Source organism: Pleurodeles waltl, chromosome 5 (genome assembly GCF_031143425.1).
Source record: "Pleurodeles waltl isolate 20211129_DDA chromosome 5, aPleWal1.hap1.20221129, whole genome shotgun sequence".
In the NCBI taxonomy this organism is placed as follows: domain Eukaryota; kingdom Metazoa; phylum Chordata; class Amphibia; order Caudata; family Salamandridae; genus Pleurodeles; species Pleurodeles waltl.
The window spans coordinates 212759546-212783506 of NC_090444.1; the positions used below are offsets into that span (position 1 = coordinate 212759546).

Sequence of the window (23961 nt, forward strand, 5' to 3'; positions counted from 1 at the left end):
CTCAACCCGATTTGCGCCATTTTTTTCGACTCCCAACCCCCATAGAAATGACTCCTGTCTTAGCAAAGACAGGAGTCATGCCCCCTTGCCCAATGGCCATGCCCAGGGGACTTCTGTCCCCTGGGCATGGTCATTGGGCATAGTGGCATGTAGGGGGGCACAAATCAGGCCCCCCTATGCCACAAACAAAATAAAAAAAAATACTTACTGGAACTTACCTTAATGTCCCTGGGATGGGTCCCTCCAGCCTTGGGTGTCCTCCTGGGGTGGGCAAGGGTGACAGGGGGCGTCCCTGGGGGCATGGGAGGGCGCCTCTGGGCTCCTTCCGAGCCCACAGGTCCCTTAACGCCTGCCTTGTCCAGGCGCAAAAAAAACGGCGCAAAAGCGGCCGTACGTCATTTTTTTTGACCCGCCCACTCCCGGGCGTGAATTTTGCCCGGGAGTGTAAATACGGCGCACATGCCTCGGAGTCACATTTTTAGACGGGAACGCCTACCTTGCATATCATTAACGCAAAGTAGGTGTCCACGCTAAAAAATTACGCAAACTCCATGGACTTTGGCGCTAGACGCGTCTAATGCCAAAGTATAAATATGGAGTTCGTTTTGCGTCGGAATTGCGTTAAAAAAAACGACGCAATTCCGGCGCAAACAGAGTATAAATATGCCCCTAAGAGCCTTATCTCTGGAGGTTAGGGGTGGCTTTGAGACTTCGAATGCCAATCAGAAGGAGATAAGAGACCTTTGTGAAGTTCTTGGAACCAAGACTGATGACTTGGCAGGGCAGACTGCTACCCTTGAGGAAGAGGTAGGGGTTCTGAAGACTGCAGTAGAGAAGAACACTGAGCAAATTCAAAGTCTGAAAGCAGGAGAGGAAAGTGTTAGGTCTGAACTTAAATCCCTGGAGAACAATCAGAGAAGAAACAACTTGAGACTTTTGAAAATCCCAGAGAGGGCGGAAGGCAGTGATTTGAAGGGGTTTGTAGTCCATCTGATTATACAAGGTGTGCAGATCGAAGAAGCAGAAGATGCCATTGCAAGGGATATTCAAAGGGTGCACAGGGGTCCATTTAGAAAACCTACCCATAGAGGTAAGCCAAGAAAAAGTTTGGTCAGCTTCCACACATATGCAATTAAGGAACGTACTTTAGCAGCCGCATTGAAACAGAAGTCATTAACGGTGGAAGGAATTTCTTTTGAGATCAGATCAGTTCTTTCAAGTACAACATTAAATAGGGAATGGGAGCTGGGGAAAATAATTAATGTACTGAAGGGGGTAGGAGCTAAGGCTCAATTGAAATTTCTGGCTTCCTTGAGAGTTATGGCAAACAACCAAATGTATAATTTCAGAGATTGTAGAGAAGTAGATGATCTGATCAAAATGTTAGAAAAGAGCAGCCAATTTGGATAATTTCAACTGGTTGTTCAGCAATTTCTAATTCTGGGCCCAGTGGAAATCTCCTGCGGTTATATCGCCTAGAGAAGGAGGTAGGGGGTTTCTAAGAGTGGAGGTAGGGGTTTGGGGTTGGGTAGAGGGTTAGGAGGGGGAGGAGGGTGTACTGGGTGGGGAGCATGTTGGGGAAAAAAAGGGTCCTAATTTGGTGGAGAAGAGGATGTGTGTGGGGGCACACCCAAGTTGTATTTTAAGGGTAGTTTGTAGATGGTGAAGGTAAATGTCTTGAGGCTCCTATCTTGGAACATCAGTGGGTTAAGGGTAAGGAACATACAGAGAAGGTTATTGCAATACTTGAAAGACAGTCAAGCTAATGTCTTAGTTCTGCAAGAGACGCATGTATCCCATAAAGAAAGAATGAACTTGTTCCAACCTTGTAACTGTTTACAGCAGATTGTAAGAACCACCCAGGCTGGGGGTAGTGAAGGGGTAGCTATTGTAGTAAAAAACCATCCCATTATCTCCTTTCAGGCAGAGCCAGTGGACAAGGCAGGCAGATGGGTAATAGGGAAATTGGTCGCATTTGACTCTGCATTTATCTTGGTGGGCTACTACGGCCCTAATAAGGATGACACCGCTCCTTTGGTTAATCTATTCCGACAGTTGTTGCAATTTCATGATCCTATAATACGGACGGGGGATTTCAATGTAGTACTGAGTTACGAGTTAGATAGATCTTCAGTTAGTAGATCAAAAACAAATGTAAAAATGAGAACGCAAGTGTTAGCTATGTCTCGGCTAGGTCTTCATAACATTTGGAGAGAAAGGGCGGGGACGAATCTGGGTTACACATGTAACAACAAAAAATATAGACATCAATCTGGGATAGACTATGCTTTAGTAGACTGGAGTCTGAGAGAGAGTATTGAGGAGATCGCTCATGTTGGGACTCATCTGTCCGACCATTCAGCAGTCATCTTGAATATCCAATTAAGAGCGAAGGCTGCCCTGAGTAGGTGGACTTTTGATAGGTCGTTATTATTGGATGAGGAGATTGTGGCAGAACTGAGAGCTGATGCGGAGGAATATTTTAGCCTCAACGTAGGGTCATCGTCATTAGCCATGGTTTGGGACGCCTTTAAGGGGCTCCTGAGAGGTAGACTGGTTAGGGCTGCCTCCATCAAAAGAAAGGCATATAAGGAGGATATTAGCCGTCTGGAACAACAATTTTTTCAGGTGGAGTAAGATCTCTCTTCTTTGGATTGTGATGAGAGGAAAATTGTAAAATTATGCAAATTACATCAGAAGCTCAGATGTGAGCTCTCAGCGGTGATAGACAAGAGAGTCAAACAGAGATGTGAAGCAAGTAGGGTGTTGCATTTTGAGTATAAGGAAAACTAGGAAAGTGCTGGCCTGAAAGCTCAGGACAGGCCAGGTTAGGATTAAGGTGATAGAAATATGCGGTAAGGAATCCAGGCAAATTAATAGGGGCAATGAGGAAATTGGGGAGTCCTTCCCAAAATATTTTGAAGAACTTTAGTCACAGAACTTAGAGGTGTCATCTGAGATAGTTAAGTCATGGTTAAAGGAACTTGGTTTAACAACTGTGGGAAAGAAGGATAATAAAGTCTTGAATGAGCAGATAGGGCGGGATGAAGTGGAGCGGGGTATACAATCAGGAAAATTAGGGAAAGCACCTGGCCCAGATGGGCTACCGTTCGAACTATACAAAAGTTTGGGAGCCAGTATAACGAATATCTTAACGGAACTGTGTAATGATATCCTAGAAGATGGGGGTACAATCCCCTTTTACTGGAAGGAGGCCATTATTACATTAATTTTAAAGCCAGGAAAAGACCCTAAGTGCTGTGATTCATATAGACCAATCTCATTGTTAAACTGCGACTATAAAATATTCGCAAAAAGTCTGGCAGAAAGGTTAGGGGGAGTTTTAGGCAGGCTGATACATGACGACCAAAAAGAGTTTCTAAAAGGCAGATGTCTGCATGAATTGACACAGAGTGCGATAGCTTCAATAGATCTAGCTAACACTTGTAAGGAACCTCTTGCTGTATTGATGATTGATGCCACAAAAGTGTTCAATAGGGTTAACCGGAATTATCGGAGTACCCTTTGTGAAGTTTTCAATTTAGGGGGGAAGTTTATAAAGGCATTACAGAAAATTTTGTTTAAACCCGGATGCAAGGATCCTAGTTAATGGCAACTTAACTTGCTCTTTCAAAATTAGAAGGGGAACAAGGCAGGGATGTCCATTAGCCTCACTCTTCTTCAATATTTATATAGAGCCGCTGGCCTGCGTAATAAGATGAGAGCATAGGAACCCCCTTTTAGATGTGGGAACTGGTGCAGGAAGGTCGCTTTATACGCAGATGATTTGATGGTGTATACAGCGAACTTAAAGCAATCATTACCAGTCCTAGAAGAGACAGCGTAATTTGGGGGAATTGCTGGGTATGCAGTTAACAATGAAAAAAAACGAAGCTATGGTCTGGAATATGCAGGTGGAGGGGATCCCAATTAAGAAGGAGATGAAATACCTGGTGATTACCATTACCCAAGATATAAATGAGGCAGCAGAAACAAATTTTATGAGGGTGATGAGGGATTCCTGCAGGCTAATGAAGACTTGGGATATTTTACCCCTCACAATTATAGGGAGGGTTAATTTGATCAAGATGATGATAATACCCAAACTATTATTCATCTTTAATTCGGTTCCGTTGATGTAAAATAAGGAGTGGCTCAGCAATTTGCAGTGCAAAATTAGTAGTTTTATATAGGCCTCTAAGGGGGTGCGTATCGCATGGAAGAAATTGAGAAGGAAGAAGGTGAAAGGGAGATTAGCGCTACCCGACCTTCAATACTATGCCTGGGCTTTTTTTGTTAAAAACATGAGAGGGGCATTGAATGAGTCAGGGGCTTCTGAGTTTGGCACATTTTGAAAGTAATGATGGAAGGTAGTCAGGGGAAACAGGCGGATTTTCTATACACATTTAGAGATCCTAAATACATTAAAAAGGTGAGGTTTAAGATATTGCAGGATTGTGCAAAACTGTGGTATGCGATAAGGAGGGTGGCCAGACTACCTTACTATAGTAAGTATGCACCTCTCTGGGACTCCCCAGGGTCGCCTGAATGGACTAAAGATACCTTAACGGTGCCCTTAAAAGAGGCAGGGTTTTTGTACTGGGGGCAATCGTGTAATAATGGAGCCCTGATCTAGTATGTTGACTTTAACATGCAGACGGATGGCAAACTTCCCAAATGTAAATATCTTCAGATGGTGAGCTGGGTGAAGAGCATTAAAGAGGAGGTGGGGGCTCAAATGAGGTGGAAGAACTACTAGATCAGAATTTACTTCAGAAGAAAGAAGTGGTGAGATGGTACTGGACACTGATGAAAACTGCAGAAGGAGAATTCACCTTGCCAGAAGAAATTTGGGGAGACTGCTTGGCAGGATCACAGATAGGAGAATTGTGGCAGGAATCTCTTTGTTGTATTCTATGGTTAAACCTGCTTGTTTAAGAAGAAATCATCTGTTTACAATTCAGAGCTTTTTGGACCCCGAAGAAGTTATCCAAGCTGAAGCAAGGTAATTTGGTTAGCTGTAAGAAAATGCGGCTTGGATTTCGTGGAAGATTGCCATATGTTTTGGCAGTGCCCACTGCTCAGTTGGTTCTGGACAGAGGTTGGTGAAATCAGCAAAATTCTATTTATAAAGTGTCAGGTAAGCCCCATTTTAGTTTTTTTTTTGGGATGTTCGTTGGGTATGAAGAAGCTAAACAGAGACAGCACTAAATTGCTTTTCTATATGATGCTACTGGCCAGAAGAGAGATATGTAAAAAATGGATTAATGCCTCTCCCCCGACTTTCCTGGACTGGAAAGATTTGTTACTTTACAACTTAACACTTGATGTCAGGGTGAACGAGGAGGAGAATAAGAAATACAAATTTTGGACTCCACTTAAAAAATGGCTTGAAAAGCAATACATTGCCTATTCTATTATTACACTAAGTGTTGGTCTTCAAAATCCTCTGGAGGCGGGCTATTAAGCTTTCCTAATCAGAGATTTAGACTAGACCGGATAGGAGTCTCCTAGGAAATATCAGGCAAGACTTACATGACCCCCTTGGCAAGGTCTCCGCGGAGACTCTCCATTTCCGGTTAAGTGAATGAGGACAAAAAAACAAAAAACATACTGACACCAGGCACAAACTGGGGGGTATTACAACCAGAACCCAGTTCACTACACACATCACCTCACTGAGTTAACACACAGACTGCTTTGCTTCATTACCCTGAGATTCAAGTGCTAAAAGGGGTGCTTGGTCCCTAGTTTCAGAGGCGAGGTACAGATGCTCCAAGACACCAAAGAAGAAAGATCTCCATTGATGAAATTAAGACCCAATAACTATTGACTTCTCAAATACAAGTGGAAAGGGTTTTGCATTGTGAACTCTCTGATAAATATAATAGGAAGAGATTTTTCATAGTGAACTCATTAAAAAACACCAAAGAAAGGTGTTGTATATTGTGAACTCTCTGCTATATTAATGGGGTTGCCACCTCTGACAAATACAGTAGGAAGGAGTTTTTCAACATGAGGTGTATAACGTCTTCAATACGAAGGGATTTTACATTGTGAACTATCTGACAAGTACAACTTGGAGGTCCTTAACATTTCAAAATTTACACTATGAATTCTCTGACTAATACAACAGAATGGGCATTGCATTGCCCACTGTGACAAATCCAATAGAAAGTGGTTTTATAAACCAAACTCTCTACAAAATATAATAGGAAGGGGTTATACATTGTCAGCTCTAGGACAAACACCATAGGAAGGGCTTTACATTTTTAGCTATCTGACAAATACAGTCAGTAGGAAATTGACCCTGCAAACTCTCTGGCAAATGCAATAAGAAGGGGTTAATAATACGTATGCTCTGGCACCAGAAAGTGCTGATATAGCTGATAGAGATTTAAGGTTTATGTCACTGTATACTTTCAGCCTTCCTAAAATGTTGGATGGTTCTCCCTAGGCAGAAACTACATGGTCATTTATTTTCACGATAAACCGAAAAGGCTTGCCTTAGGCATTATTAATTGTAGTAACAAAGGTAGTACCCTCTTATGTTACATTTATAGTGACATGACAAAACCAGGAGGCTTGACCGTCTTGATTCTAAAATGTGTTTTTATCCATTACACCCATATAGAAGCATTGTTATTTTTTTTAAATATTAAAGGCCGTTGGTGCACACATTGCCACTTGATACCTCACCGGTAATGGGCAGATTACATTTACAGGGCTGGTTGTCCCCTTTGAGATTTGGTTAACATACATGATTTGCAACCTGATTGGTCTGCAAGGCCCCTAATTTCGGGTTCCAATTTTTTAATTCCACCAGAATTTGTCTTTTACAGAATAATATTTAGTTGTGTGTGTGTAGTACTTTTCATTTTTTAAAGGAAAACACTGGTATATGTTGCTTAGTTCTGAGTTTATACCTCACTACACCTCCCTGAGTAAGGCTTGGAGTGCTCTGCCTAAATACCCCGAGAGTCAGGTTTCACATTGTAAAGTCTTTGATAAATGCACTGGGAAGGATGTTTACATGGTGAACCCTGTGACAAATGCAAGAGGAAAGGGTTTTACTTCGAGAACTTTATGACAACTATAATAGGAAGAACTTCCTACTGTGAACACCTTGACAAACACTATAGGGAGGAGCTATACATTGTTTATCACAAAGAGACCTTCTTAAACAGATCTCTAGTTCAGGTGGTGCCTGGGGTGTCTCCCTTTCATTGTGAACATTTGTAATTTTATGTGCAGTTTCTAGTTGTGTGAATTAAAATACTTTTCATATTTAAAATAAAAAGACTCCACATCAATTTAAAATTATTGTTGACTTTGTGGAGTTCTTAAATGTTTAACTCCTTTGGATGCTTTAACATGATCTTTTGGCTTTTCCTTTTGTATCTATACAGTTCATATACATTCTTAATACAACAAAGCTGCAGTAACAGTGACTTTCCCCTTAAACTTCAGGTATGTCTTGCTTCAGTAGCATGTCTGATAACCAAAAACATTTTGACATGACCTCCATTTGTTAGTCACCGGTTTTAAAACTGTTGATCTTACTTTCTGTCTGCATGTCAACAAGATCTCTGATGCATATTTACACACTTGTGAAGAGCTCATGGAATTTTCTTCCTCCTCTCTTAGTTAGGGCAGCTATCTCATCCTACTTGGATTAAAATAATGAAGTCTTGCTTGGATTACCTAAATATTTTATTCAGATTGTGCAGAATGTTGCTGTTGCCATGGCTGTTAATAATTTACATAATGTTAAATCCCAGTTTATACTTTCTTCACAGGTTACCAGTGAGTAAACAGATATTTTTAAAGACACTTTGCATGTTGCACAAGGCACTTGCTGGCAACTGTCCTGAGTAGCTCAGCTCTCAGGTTTAGCACAATGTTCCTTCTCACATGCTTTATTCCTCTTCTGCTGCACTCTTAGTTGTGCCCCTGTTCCAACCCACTGAAGCAGGCAGGTTATGTTTGTTGGTTCTGGCTCCTGTATCCAGTAGCTGAAGGCAAGAGACTCGGCCTATGTGAGTGCATGGCGCGTGTTGCGCTGTGAGAGTGTAGGATGCAACCCATTAAAGCCAAACCTATTGGCATTACCGATGCCTGTTTTCCGATTTTGTTACTAACAAAGGCCCAAAGCCCATCAGTTTAGCCTTTTTTGTGAAATTACTGAGTTATACTGCAGTTAGAAGGCTGCCTTCTTCTACACAGAGGTCTTGAATTTATGCTTGCAGGCTGCCTTGTTTCATACAGAAACCATAAGTGTTGCTTATATTTTTCGAAGTCCTAGAACCATGAAGCCTGTTATCTCAGATGTGGGTTTGCCCTATTTATCTTTATATAAAAATTGCTAATTGTGAAAACCTGAGCTGTGTGGTGTAAGTGGGACTGAATGAGGAATGTCCACTTTAGGAATTCACATTGACCTTTTGTGCAAAGCAGATTTTTGTTATGCGCTACAACACAGCTGCCCATTCCCAGAGTGGAAGAAAGTGTGTTATCACTTGGGGTGAATGTGACATATTTGTTAGGATAAAACATAGTTTGAATAATTTAATTCTAGACAACCTCCTGTTAGCTATGACAGAGAGCAGGCAGGAGGCCTTAATAGCAGAAACAAAACAGTTAAAAAGTCAAAACACAACATCATAAAAGTTCCACAAAAGATTTAGAAAAATAGAGAAACAAATTGACAAAAATCCAATAAAGGAAAACAGAGACATGAATTTTAATGTACAGATGATATTTACACAGTCTTCTTATAAGTTCAGTAACATGCTTCCGAAGTTCCTTTAACATATTGAAAAAAGCAATATATCATATAAGTAGTCTACAACACAAGTGTCTATTGTATCTCTGAATACTTTATTGATGAGATGCTGAATGGCAGCGGGAGCGTACCATAACCCAAAGGGCATAATTTGGTATTGGTAAAGTCAAAACATAGGGGGTCATTATGACCCTGGCGATCACTAGTCCGCCAGGGTCACGGTGGCGGTCGGACCGCTGCGGTCTTGGTGGTCCGACCGACACATTATGACCGTGGCAGAGCCACCACGGTCTAACCTCTGACACTGCCAGGCTGCCACCAGCATGCAGCCTTCGTGGTTGTAATCCCCATCAGCCAGCCTGTACAGCATGGAAAGGCTGGCGGAATGGTGGACTCGGGCGGGCCCCATCACGCATTCCACTGCCCGAATTACGGGTAGTGGAATGCGTCACAGGTGCTGCTGTACCCGCTGCACCGCCACATTACAGTCGGCTTCATTAGGAGTCAGGTGCAATGTTAAGGCCATGTTTCCCGCTGGGCTGGCGGGGAAACCATAATAGGGCCGGCAAGGTTCAGGCCGCACAGGCGGCCTGATGGAGGTATGGCATGGGCGGGCGGCAATGTCATAATGAGGCCCATAGTGTGAAATGCTGTCTTCAACTCAGCCCCCTCTTTAATCCTCATAATATCACAATCTCTTCTAAAACCCAACTTGTTAAAATTCTTTGAAAGGGCTTAATTGATTCAATAGAACAGCAATAAATTATAATGGATAACTATTATTTACTGTGATGGCATTTAATCCACTATGGTCCACAGCTGCTCCTAATTCTCCATTTTCTTTGGGGATAAAAATGATGGGAGCATCAGCAGGGAAATCAGAAAGCTAAAAAAAATGTCTGCCAGATTTTCTTCAATGTATCATTTCAATTCAGTTTCTTACTGTATGCTGAGAGCATATATTCGTTCACTTCATATTTTTTTAGCTCCGGTATTAATTCAATGGCACAGTCAAAATTTTGTGAGGTAGTAGAACATCAGCATCTTTCTCATTAAAAAAAACTCTGAGAGTGAAACAGAGGCAGTGTAATGTCAATATCAGATTTAATGCATCAGAGCTTATATAATTTGACTTGGAATCACAAGGAATATTGCATGTTTTGAGAATCATCAAAGAATCATCAAGCAGCAAATACAGCTGCTTTAGCCAGTGACTACAGCACGAGGTGTGCTTCATGATGCTCGTATGACATCAGGCTCTTCACTTTGAGTACCAACTCTCCTATGCCAATCTCTTTGTTTTTTATTAAGCAGACTACGGTAATCTCAAATGCAAGTGGTTGGGTAAGTGCATACAAATACTTTTTTCCTCAATGGCCACCATTAAAAGTTGCCCCATATGGTATCCCACGAGAAGACTGCTCCAGGCAAGTACCAGTGCTTAAGTGTTTCCGAAATTGAAAATTAACGGCTCTCGAAACATTGGACCCAGTTTTACTGAATGCAAAGCTGCAGCCGGTAAAACCATGGTGAAGAAGAACAGGGGGTGCATGGAAGAGGCACAGTCCATCCCCTGACGGCCATACTAGCACCACAGGGGCAGGCAATGCTACTCTCAGAGAAGCTAGTCACGGCACTTCCCTTATAACCTCCCTAGCACTGCTATCACCTCCCGACCCACCCCGGCTCTGACACCCCCAGATATTTTACCACTTTTTAAGAAGAGGTGGTGAATATGAGTGTTAAACGCCTAGGAATTAGGTAGTTCCTGCAATGTGTTAAAGGATCTAATAATTTTAGATCTGGCAGATTAGCCCCCATTTCAGCGAGCTCTGGTAGATACTAGCCAGAATCATTAGTTGGGCTCCAGTATCTCGTGGATTTAACAGGGAACTAAAAATGGGGGCAGCTGTGTTTTAAAAAACACTTTTAGCTGTAAATCTTAACTGAAAGCATTTTCACTAAAAGCACACAAATGTCAGTAACTATAAACAGTTCAAATGGAAAAATACAACATATAACATTTTCCTTTTTATGAGTGTTGTTTGTTAATTGCAAATAATTCAAGAACCACATGAAAAAGTGCCAAGTGATTTAATGAAAACGGACAGTACAGTCAGATTACTGAAGGAGGTTTGGACACACTTTAAATGTTCACATTTCTAACAAATAATCCCCCTTTACATGACAAAAAATGCACATCAAAAGTACACACAAAGCATATACATTTAAAGCAGGAACTCATCCCTTTACAAGGTCTTATGTCTAGGCGATCACTGCATGAAAAAGATTGTCCCCATCTTGAGTTTACAGGTCTGGTACAATGAACAGAGTACAATAGTATATTCTAGTTGAAAGATAATAACCTGAGAAGATACAGTTTACTTTGAAATGATGAGACAAGCAAAATATGGAACATGTTTCAAAGTTTGCCAGAAACTGTGATCACCTAAACTAACCAGAGACAAATTTTCTTTCAAAGATGGGCTAAGTAGTAAGGTTCTAAAGGCGCTTTCTGCTATCACTACATTCCCTTTTTTAACATCTGATTGCTGCCCAACAGCAATGAATGTTGTCTGTAACATGCTGTCTTGTTTTATTCCCTTATTGATTTAGTGATCACCATAATGGCAAGAAACCTATCATTAATATCCAGTGTCTCGCTACCCTTCATTGATGACCTTCGGTAGGTCCAGCTCCCTGCATCATTTTACAGGTGAAGCTGATGTTGCCATGAAACTTTCAACCCAGATTGCTGTACATCATGCCAGCACTACTGATGGGGAAATAACCGTGAACCTCAAAGAAGACTGCAACTTAACATTTTCTCTTTAACGAGGGAAATTTGTGAAAAGTATTCTAAATTGTTTTCCTACTCTATCAAGGACGACGCAAGAAAAAGCTTGAAATATTTTCAATGAGGAGGAAGAAAATTCACAAAGTACTACAAAGTACTGGTCTTGTTACAATATGCATAGCTAGTGCTTTTAATCATACCTAACAGGAGGTGCACAAGCGCGATAGACCAATCAAGTTTGCATCGTTGCTAGGGTGACCTCTGAAAGGGTAGCCGGTCTTCCTGTCCTTCCTGGTACATGCTAAAAGTACACATTTATACCTTTAAAGAAGGCTTACATAGATTGTAACACTGTTGATAATTTGTTATGCTCTGCTGAAATTGGCGAGTCTGCCAATGAATCATTTTTGGCTTCTGTTTTATTCAAGTAAATCTGTATTTTATTTATATATATGTAAAGTAACCGCCAACAGGACAGATCAGCGAAAGCATAAACAGGGGAGGAGCATACTGTCTGACAAACAAATAGCATAAAAGCAAAGCAAAGTGAGCTTGGAGGAAGGATAAAAATGGAAATGAATGACGAGATGATCTACTGATTGCTGAAGTGTGCGAGAAGAGACAGCTATGAACTCGGCAGACCCTCAGTGCACGTTTAGAAAGGTACAGTACACAGTTGGATATGGGAGTGCAGGCCTTTCTCTCAAGTATGAACGACATTGAATGTAACACAAGTGTGACGAACCCTCCTGATTTTCAAATGGGTGATCCAGGACTGACAGATGTCCGCACTTCTTCATAAATGTGGAAGACCTCTGCTAAGACAGAATTACTACATAATAATGCCCTTCAGCCATTATTGTATGTCTGTCTAGTTTTGTATACTTCTAGCTGGCAAAGGAGAACAGTGGCACATAAAGTCACTGACCCAAGGATGCTGTTTTCATGTATGAGTGGATTGGCAGAAAATCAAATCACTGACCTGTTAGCTGGAAAACAGAAGTAGTAATATAGAATTATAGCTCAATGCTCAAAGGCCAAGGCTAGACTGGTTAATAAAGCCCCTCTCCCCAAATTATGAATCCAAGTTACAGGTGAGGGCATATAATGGGAGAGCAGCCTTATAAAGAAAGAGTTAGCTCAAGGCAGAAGGGCTGCAAGGCCATCAAAACATTCCACTAATTGAGGGCAAAACATTCTAAATTAAACAGGGAGAAACATAAATTAAAACACTGGAACATTGCAGAAAATGGTCTTCACCAGCCATTATATGCCCTCTGAGACACTACTGTCTTCAAAGGAGCTCCTAAGATTCTAATGTTCATGTGTGGCAGTAAACCTCACTCCTGAGGGCAAACTTAGAAGCTATGGATGCAAGCTGCAGGAGAGGGCCCAGAGAGAAAGAGAAAGAGAGAGAGAGAGAGAGAGAGAGAGAGAGAGAGAGAGAGAGAGAGAGAGAGAGAGAGAGAGAACTTAGGTATATGCTATCAGAAACATGGGAACGTGATATGGTAATAACATTACTTAATTTAATAATAGCTCCCATGTCATGTGTGTACTTTTCTTCTGTTTTGTAGTTGTTTGTCTTGGATTGTGGTAGTTGGGGTGCTATCGATTCTCTAGTTCTAGTTTTCCATTTCTTTCAGCCTGTTTGAATATCCAGCACTCATTAGAAAATCTTTGTAAACATGGTGCAATTGTCATGGCTTACTATATAATTGGCTGCATCAGCAGTGGTGTTATAGTCCCTACAGCTGCCTGTATGAACCATTAATGCCTGTAAGGGAGAAGAGGAGGGCCCAGCGGCAAGGAGTGGGCACGAATAGGTGGAAAGGCGCGAAGTACCTTTTGACGTAAGTGTGACTACAAAGGACATCGCCCCCTCCCTGACCATGAAGCCGGTATCCCCTATGTGTAGGGTCATGAATATTTGATTTTTCCCTCCGGTAGGACTCACCTGAGTATATTAACTACCCATCTTTCAATATATATTTATAATTTACACAGTGACTGAGACTAGAAATTGAGGGATCCTTGGCCCTGACAAATGCCCCAGACCCGTTTGGGCTACTGAGTGAGGGCAGAAACATGTTGGCCTGTATTTGGATGGTGGGAGTAATACTAGCAACCATCCCACTTGATTTTTGATCGTACCTGTGGTGGTCCCTTTAGAATAAAGGTACATGACTTGGGAACTGTAAGGTATTTTTAAATCACTGTCCTGGATCCTGTCGTTATCCAGTAGTACTTTATCTAAGAAATCTCTCCCACTCCGAGTCCAACGGGAGGTCGAGTCCGCCCTGGTGGCACTGTCCTACCAGGGTGGGGAGAGGTCGCTGATGATGAAGCATGACACTATTATGTGCGCGAGGCTTCCTCTTCCATAACAATGATCTTCCTTGCACCTGCACAGAAATTCCGGTAGCATCCAAATCGGAGTCTGATTCTGTAATGTTGCGGTACTAATACTGTAAATTGTATTCTACCTACAACCGCCACACTATTTTGTGATAGACATTAAAGGCCTGCTCTAGCAATTATTACCTTCTTCTGGGCTGCTAACAAGGAAACTAAACTTCATTGTCTAAAGAGCCTGCTGTGGTCAACTGGTAAGACTAATAGAACATTCCACTCTACAAGGGAAGAATATTCTAATTGTGATAAATTCCTCCTGGTAAAAGACACCAGCAGCTCTCCACAGCGTCACTTCCCCCCGCCATGGCTGACTTTGTCAATGAATAACATTTGCTGGCAGGCCATGCACACAGACATGCCAGCCTTAGTAGTACCTGAGATGCATAGACAGTGTACTATTTCCAATGGAGCTCACAAACGTCTTATGTTCTAAAGCAGTTTATGAGGGGTATAAATTAAGTAAACTATATAAAAGAATGCTGCAGGGATAGACACAAATTCAAGAAATGACCAATGATGGTACAGGGGTATGGGACATTTGGATACTCACAGAATACAACACTACCATTTACTGTCAGCTTGAGAAGTTCAGCTTTGGCTGTCAGATACTTGTCCATCACTGGACTCTAACTAAGAGTTCCCTAAAATCTGTGCCTGGATGTGCAGACCTGACTACAGCGTTCATTTGTTACAATCTCAGTTTAAATATAAAAATCAAGTATTTGTATCAATACAAATAAGACACTTTCTTTGAAAGCAAGAACTTTAAGTTGTACCAAACCTAGTCCAATAAAAAACTAACCAAGTTGAAACATTGCTTTCAACTTAAAATACATTTTTTCTTTGGTAGTGGTAAGTCAACCAAACCTATATGAAAGCACAATAATGCACTCATTTGGAGTGCAGAGATAAATCCAGTGGTAAGCTGCCAGCTGCCAGCACTAGGCAAAGGGTTCAGAACAGGCCCTGCCCTGCAGAAAGAGAAGCCTGGCACTGCCAGTTCTGCACCTTTGCCTGGGGCCTCCTGTGTGAAGCGCAGGGCACACTTCCAGTATAGCACAAACACACACAAATAAGGTGTTTGTGTCAGAGCATCGAATGGGAAATGTCTATCGGTTACATACATTTTGGTTTTGTCTGAAAAGGCGAGCAGTGGCCAGTGGAGCAGTTAATGGGGCTATAATCCTTTTAACTACACACAGACAGACAGATATTCACTTGAAAATCAGATTTGATTAAAGTAATCCACTTTAAAAATGTATTTGTTAAACGTTTGTTAAGAAAGAAAGAAAATACAATGATGTTACTTTTTTCTGCCAGAGACACGTAAAATGCATTCTACACATGTATTGACTACTGATGTGAGTCGCCCTAAACCATCCTTAATTAGACCCGGCAAATGGTTGTGTTTCAATGAGAAGCTTTCTCCATGAACTACTTTCTTCGGGTTTTTCCAGACGAATGACTTTCTCTGGGTACATTGTTTGGATGTCAAATCCATCCTAGTGAATGTCCTCAGGTAAAAACTCGAGCAGTATTTGTTCCATGCCAACATGGTCGCTTGTTATCCTTGTCTGGTGTAAACCCTCCCACCTTGCCCACTCTGTTCACCTTCTTGTTGAGTGTGGGAGGGGGAGGAGGAGTTCACCCTCCACTATTCTCTTTTCTTATTCCTTTTCTAGCTCCCCAGCCAGTTCCTCTCCCCTTCTCAAACTAGGCTGTTTTTGTCTCTACCCCGGTCCTCTTACTCCTGCCTCTAGCCTAATACCTCTAACAGTACTTATACACCTATACTCATGTCTGTACCCTATTAACTACACCAATGCATACACCTCTTGCTTTAACAGTAAGTCCCTTTTGAATCATATGCATCCCAATTTACATAGCCAACACTCCTGCCCCATGTAGACCTGAACCCCTCCACCCTACCAATACCCTAGAGCCCATGCCCTTACCTCGAATCTGGTATCTCTTTTGCTATTTATACTCTACCCTACATTTTTCCTTGCCTATCTCTACCCCGCCTATACCCTTGAGTTTCTACTGCTGCATAAGTATGATCACCTCTACACCTGCTTGTAGCATGCTACGTCACTACCCCTAATCCTATATCCTTGTAACCCTACCGATGCCATGTGATCTCTTCCTCTTCCCCTTCTCACTCCTTACAGATTTTCTTGTTTTATTTCCCATGTCCCGTCTTCCTTGTTTCTTCTTCAAAGAGTGATGGCACTGTTATACCAACTCAAAGAAGAGCATAGTAAAACCACCACAAAGAGGAACGTGGTAAAATATAAAGCCAAGAAAAGCCATCTCTATTTATAGGATAAATAAAAGTCAAAAATTCTTAGTGCTTTTTTCCTGCTGGCTTTACTGTTATTTCCAGAGGCTTCAACCACTAAGATGCAGCACAAACAGAACCACGCCTATTATGTTCTTTGTAATTGTGCCACAATCATGAGAATTAAAACCAAGCACAAACAAAGCCTCAATACTGGAAGAGATAATATAACAATGTGTGTGCTAAGCCAATGAGACAAAGGAATAGAGGAGACTGCTACCTTACTCAGAACATGTGACAAGTTGTGCAGCTTCTTTACAGTGGGAAGGGGGACTTTCCTCTGTTGATACAGCTCATGCTGTACAACTGTATGTGGAGCTCACAACTACTGCTGGTGACCTGGCTCCTGGCACCTAGCATATAACCAAAGAACTCTTGTGTGTTTTATGTGAACATATAGCCATTCTCTATTCACAGAGGTTTCAAAATCAAATGCCCAGCTTTAAAAAAAAACATAAGAAAAGTATTTTGTAATAAAAGAAAATGTAAGTTACAACAGTTTGCCTCATGACTGCTTGTATCATGGGTCTTTTCAGAATCCACTGAATCTGCTTTGGAATGTAAGGTATCCTGTTATCATGCAGCCATAAATTGTGATATAGATTTGTGGAGAATGTTTTACAAATTTAAATGAATTGAAAAAAGTAAGTTGACAAATACACAGTGCAAGTCTGCAAACAGGGTAATTACAAATTGCTAACATTATGGAAGGTTGATCTAAAAATAAGTTAAGTGTGAAATGATGTGTTTCTGGTACAAGTGTAGTAAAGAACTTAAATATTTCCAGTGGTGCGACAAAATGATGATGGTGCTAGCCAGTAGCAGGATCCCTGTGTCATGGATGGGGAATGAGGCGCCAAGGATAGTAGGAAGGAGAGACATGGTGGGATGTGATGGAGAGCATCAACAAGGCTAACATTAGAAAAGTTAGAAAAAAATGGCAGTATCTGAAAGCATGGTACAGGCTACCCAGAGAAAGAGGATAGGATGGTGTGGGATCAAGGGTGTTGTTGGTATCTGGAGAAGACTATCCAGTCGACTTTATGTAATTGTATGCAATAGATCTATGCATTATCAAGAACCTACAGATTCCCCTAAACCAATGTTAACCTTTTTATCAATTTCACAACAGTACCTCTCTGAGGGGTTTGTAAAATAGTTGTGGTTCAATAAAATGTTTTGGACCATAGATAAGTTTAACATATAACATATGGCATTACTGTTCGAACTCAACAGTTTTTGTTGGCAGGTCAATCCAAGAAAATCTCTTTATGTAGTAGGTGAGGATGCCTTTTACTTAACTGACAAAATAACTACACAGGTGGAAGACGACAATAGCTTTCAAGACCACGCAAGCCAAACAAAGCAGTGGGGTTTCGAAAGCTGATGTACTGTCCAATTTTTTTTAAACTTATTCTGTTATATTACCAGGAAATTTGACTTTCTGGGTTGCTTTTCCTGTCCCTCTGGATTGTTCTACAGTTGCCAACAAGCATTTGCAGCCATTTTGTTTCACGAGTAAACTAGATAAAGTAAGTAAACTTAGACTCATAGAACAAGTGCATTGGATTTTTGATTCCTTCACTGCCCCATTTTTTGATTGCAAGTTGCTCATTATTTCTCCTCTCGTGTCCATTTCTTCTTCGGTGATCATTTTTTCTTCTTCAGATGAAATGGAAAAGACAAAAAATATTCTATCTTCTGACACAATCAATTCTTTTTCTCGAAGCTGAACCGCATGATTGTGCATATTGATCAATGTCCTTGCATGAAAAGGTTTGCGCAGTGCGTCCGATGTTATATTTCACACCATATTACTATCAACAGATGTTCAATAAATAACTTGACTATAAATAAAAAAGCTCCTTTTTTGAGAACTTCGGCAGCCTGTCATATCCATTCTTGGTCAAGTCTTGCTTCATTAAATACAGTTCTGTTTTCAGACGGAAGATGACGTCTGATCGTGAAATACAATTCCATTAAGTTGGGGCTCAGCAGGACCTTCAACTGGAACCTGTTATAGAAATAGAAAAGTCAGTATGTTCATAGCACATTGTCCCTGCTTCACCAGTGGGCTCCAAACTCCCTAAATTCTGATGTCTTTTTCTACACTCCCTGCGTGTGATTTCTTCAGCCTTAATCTTTTAGAGCGTTAGGGATCGAACAGGTAGGCTTACTCTTACAATAAATGCCTGTTGCCATACTGTAACCAAAGCATTGTAATCAAGCAAACGGAACAAAAGCAATAATACTGCATTGGTCCTTTGGTTTCTCCCTAAAACCCCCTCCCTTTGAAACAAAAAATCAAAGAAAACTTGCAATTTCTATCACTCTATGTCTCCCCCTCTCAACCAAAGAACCATCTCTCATCAAAATTCGTGGAAAAGACAACTAACGTACATAGGACAAATCAATAAAACTGAGATTAAGGAAAACACATGAAGATGAGCTGGGGTAAATGGTAACACAAAGTATTCAAAACTCAACACTCCTATATGCCCTTAGGAATATAAAACATATACGGAACAGAAGGTATGCGTCAGTTCTGAGGGCAAAGCTAGGTGTTAACTAAGATGTTCAGAATATATTTTTGTACTTCTGTGATTGCACAAGCAGAAAAACAAAACCTAAACCTACCACTCACATATGTGCTCCTATCAACTACTATGTAAGCACAGTGCGTTTGTATGAGAACAGAGGAAGGTGCATTCTAGCGGTTCGCTGTGTAAATCTAAGTTCTATTCTTGGTTTCACCACATGATCTCATCGCCTGATCATGGGGAGGAAACTTTATCTTCTTGTCTCGTGTCCGTTGTTTCCTAGTTTCTTACTACTAATGAAGGGAACTAAGCTACGACACAGCCCTTGGATTACTCAACAGATAGCAGGTAGACTTGAAAGAAAGTGTAGAGTTTACATGGGCGAGGCCTAGTAAAAAAGGAGGATTTAAGGGCTTTCCTAAAAGCTAGATCTTTAATGCCTCTGGTCAGATGGGATTGAAGGTTGTTGCACAGTCCAGAACCCTGCACAGAAATGTCTGTTTTTCCTCAAAGCATTAAAAAAAGTATGCATATTGTGGGAAGGTTTTACTGAAGGGCAAGAACAAAAACATTGACATGACGGTGGGTGAGGGGAATGGAGGTATTTAGGTAAAAGGCCAAGAAAGAGGAGAACCATCAAAGAAGTCGATGTGCTGCCTGACCAGGGATCAGGCGAAAGGGGCAAAGCTGTACTCATGGCCCTGTGTGGGATGTGGGCGCTCTATAGTGCAGCAGGAGCTGGGCCCGAGATGGAAGGATTCCAGAGTACGTAGGTTGAGCATGGCAGACTGTCGATCTCCAAAGTCAAATCAACAGCCAGTTTCTAACATAGTTTTCCCAATGCTAAAAGCCTGTAGCTGGCATAACCATGAAAAGGGCTGACAAACCAAACATGGTGGTCAAGAACCTGCTAAAGTTGGTGGTTGGTAGGGGGTTACATAGTCAGCTGCATAACGGTACACATCTAGGCATTAGATAACACAAATTACTTACTGCTTTCACTTCGTACTTCACAATCCCGGCATTAATATTATGTCTTCTTAAATCAGATCTGATCAAGGCTGCATGGGATAGAAGAAAAATATATTATTATGCTCCACGCATACGCGGTAAAGAGTAGGCTGTAATTTGAAAAAGATTATTTAGGAGCCTGACCCTCTATTTAGTGTGCAAACTAGGCACACTGTGCAGGGGGTTCAGGCAACCACACGTTGTTTTCAAGAGGTAAAAACTAGACCACCTAAAGCTCTAATTTTTATGGTAGCTTGGTCAGCAGTCAGACTAATCTTGGAGAAGTACAAAGCATTTGCTGCATTCACAGTACTAATAAATCAAGTCACACACTCAAAAGAATAACTCGAGACCAATTTACAAAAATACTTTTTATGTTATGAGTTTTTAAAGTTTTAATACGTTTTTTGTGTGCAATTTTGCACCATAGGAATCAATGGAATTTGAAAATGTACAGTGAATCAGGCAATGTCTCCTTTTGCAGGTATGTCGAGGTAATCAATGGGTACCCTGGACCAGCTGGAGAAGTTCAGGTGACTCCTGGTTCCGGTGGGAGCAGCTGCCGAAAGTCGATGGAGCTAGTGCCAGGCCACTGCGGGGGACCACGTGGAGAAGCACTGCACAGGCGGGCTTAAAGGTAAGTCTGGTGGGTCCCCTTGGAGTGCTGAGGTCGCAAGGGGTAGGGCGCCCTTAGGGCACAGTTGGATCTTTGGTGCAGGACACAGGGCGGCTGGGTGCAGAACGAATCGGTGAGCCAGGAACTGTGCACAAAGGTGCCCTTAGAAGCAGGAGATAGGTACATTGGTGGGTCACTTGCAGGTCAGCAGGGGCACTCTGGTGGGAGGCCCGGGTGGTTCCTGAAGTCCCTCAACTGGGGCTTTCTCCTGGTCCTTTTTCAGTCCAGAATGGACTGTCCTTATGGGTGTCTGAGATGAGGTGACCAGTACCTTGGGCTATTGCACGGTTTGACCACTGGATTGAAGTGCCACTAAACTTGGCACACTGGCAGGGTTTGTCCTCACGGTCCGACAGACAAAGTTTGGTCTGGCTGTAGCATCCGGATCCTTGGTCAGCAGCCGGTCAGTGAAGTGGCCTTCACTGGGTCTTTGGGTTCTTGGTGTTGCAGAGTGATGTCTTCTCTCTGGAGGGAGGAATTTGGCAATTTTTGAAGGGTGAAGGTCCTCTGAGGGTTTGTAGAGTCTGTCCGATGTCCAAGAAACCCCTCAGCGGTGATTGTCAAGTCCTGGGTGCAGCAGGCAGGGTTTGGCTCCTTTTCTTGGCGGAGCATGACTTCAGTTCTTGAGCCTTGGGGCTTCTTTATTGCTGGTCTTCTTTTGTCCTAGGAATCTGATTTCTTGGTCTAGGGATGCCCATTAAATACTGTATTTAGTGGGCGTTTTACTGGGTACCTAGTAATGACCAATGGGTCATCTACCTTACGGTGGCTACATCCACTATGTGACCACTTCCTGTGGGCAAAGGTCCCTTCCCTACACGTGATTGGCTATTTTCCTTCGATGCAATATAGAGTAAAAAGAAATGGAGAGGTCACTTCGCATGCAACACCTTAGGGGTGGTGCAAGCCAGGACTGACCACTCCTCCTGTCCGTTGTCTGGTTTCCTGCTGTTGCTCTCGCCAAAAGTGGGGGTTTGCAAAAGGGGCAGCCATCTGCTGCTAGCAGCAGGCCTGGGAGTCAAGTTTCCAGGCAGTGAGCACTTTGAATCTCGCTAGCAGGGCAGTGCACATTTCTGAGGGAGGGAGTGTTAGCACCTTCACCCAGGAAGGGCTTTGTCCTGCATTTCAGAGAGCAGGATCTCTCCCCCCAGGGACTAAGAATCTTGTCTGGTGGTGGCAGGCTGGTTGGGACCGTCCAGCAACCATGCAAGGGTAGTTAGCTTTTGCAGGGGGCACCTCTAAGGTGACCCCTGAGTACATTTTGTAATAAATCCAATACTGGTACCAGTTTGGATTTATCATTCTGAGTTGTTTGATACCAAGCACCCCAGGGTTCAGAGTAGCCATCATGTAGCAGTGAAACTTGTACTGGCCAGTGTCCAGCACATGCATTAAAATGGCTGCCCTGTTCACTTACTATGTCCCAGGTTTGGCAAGGACAAAGTAGGGGCATATTGCTCAGGCATCTATGCCCACAAATACCATATAGTGCACCCTGCCTTATGGTTGGAAGGCCTGCCAGAGGGGTGACTTACCTATAGTGCATGCAGCGTTTAGAGGACAGGTCACACAGGCTGTGTGCCATGTCTAGTTTGTCTTTTAGGATTGCCACAGAACACTCAGCATGCAATGGAGGTGCTGGGTGCTTCTGGATGTATGGCCCTAGAGGGTGGCACAATCTGTGCTGCTGCCCTCAGGGGCCTACCTAGCAGCAGCTAAAGGTGTTGCCAATTGTGCCAATGCATCACAACAGTTTTATGGAAAGAGATCTGGCCCAGGGAACCTGGTTAGCAGGGACCCTGAGTACTCACAACTTTGAGACTACATCAAGTACCAGGCAAAAAGTGGGGGCCAAACATGCCAAAAGGGGCCTTTCTTCACAGTTATAATAGTGATTGAACTTAAACTAAGGAATCAATTGTGCTTAGAAATTGGGCTGCATCACACATATTTCCTTTGCATGACTTACTGCCACTTCCTCGACAAAACATTGTGCCCTATTTACAGACTCTGTCCTGTGAGATTTACTCTTGTAATATTTCTGGCTTACTCCTGGAATTTAATAGTAAGCCAAGAGTACTAAGAGAGTAAGTTAGAGCAAACTATTTGTGAATCAGGCTCATAGTTCAATCCTGTAAATGTGTGTAAGGGATGTTACTTTTGTTAATTTCCTGCAATTTACTACTTTTCTTTACCATAGGGATAAATAAGCTCAACTATCAGGCGAGGATCAAAATGGGCGTGTCCACCAAACTCAATGATCACAACTATACTTTTGTAAGAAGGTTCCATGTCAAGTACTTTGCTAGTTCTCTGTTCCACTAGGATTCTAGCTTTTATACTATACCATATATATTTCCTTCACCAACACTATTGAAAAAGAATATCTTATTTTGTATTTAACATTTATTGAGAATATTTCTTAAACAATCATCAAGAATTGTCCCCCATCCCATCAAAATAAAGACAATCGGTGTCCTGGCATGCCACCTTTCCTCCCAAGTACAAATTGTCTTGCTCACTGCTGAGCCCCACTTTTGTTATTATACAACAGCATTGAACTCAGCAGGGTTGTAATCTGAAGTACACGTGGATGTCCATCCTCTACTTCGCTCGTCTCCTCTCATAGTAGAAGAGCATGTGGTAGCTGGACCGTACACTAGTATCTCATTTAGGTAAGCATCTGTACTGCAAAGAATTTATTTATTCATCTTCACTTCATTTTATTCACTGTAGTCGTCATACATGTTGCTACTGATCACAGCAGCAGTGTCCTTTTGACACAGTCTTGATTTGGAAGGGGAAATGTTCCCCTTAAGAAATTATGGTAGAATATACGAACCAATTTTGTGACTAGAAAGCCTGGGATTTGCATAACCAGATGGGTTGCGGCTACAAAACGGCTTTTTAGTATTTATTAAACCCACTGAGCGATTCGAAGAAGTTTATCCAACTCACAAAATGGGTTTTGCTATCCATTTGAAGGAGGAGACATGAAATATGTCTATCACTCATTGACTTTATGGTTGTTTTTGCCTTTGGGCAATGCTCAGCTGCCTACTGGCTAGATTTGCACTACAGAAATACCACATAGATACATACATACATACATACATACATACATACATACTAAGGGGCATCCACTCCTAATTGTAAGTCCAGTGGTATTTGTTAATAGTTTGTGACCTCAAAGAAGGTGATAACTGATTCTCAAAAGGGAAGGTGTCCAGGGCAACAGTGAACCACTGCCCGCTCCTTCTGATGCCACACCAGTACCTTTAAGTTTCATGTTTGTGAATGCAAAGACAAGGATGGTGGTCTGCTCTCCCTTGCAGGCCACCACCCCCGTGTTTGTGGCCAATTGCAGGGGTTTGCAAGTAAAGACCTACCTAATTA

The 23961-nt window shown here is 42.1% G+C and overlaps 1 protein-coding gene across 1 annotated transcript in view; it reads right to left on the reverse strand.

Annotated features, from left to right (window-relative positions):
* Nucleotides 1–10860: 10860 nt before the first annotated feature.
* The window catches only part of FLVCR1 (FLVCR choline and heme transporter 1), a 113359-nt gene continuing 100258 nt past the window's right edge, over nt 10861–23961 (reverse strand). The window contains exons 9-10 of the mRNA XM_069233912.1: nt 19872–19939; nt 10861–18352 (exon numbers count right to left, since the gene is read on the reverse strand). Of these exons, the coding sequence (XP_069090013.1) occupies nt 18278–18352; nt 19872–19939 (143 nt within the window). The 3' untranslated portion in view covers nt 10861–18277. The remainder of the gene's footprint in view (nt 18353–19871; nt 19940–23961) is intronic.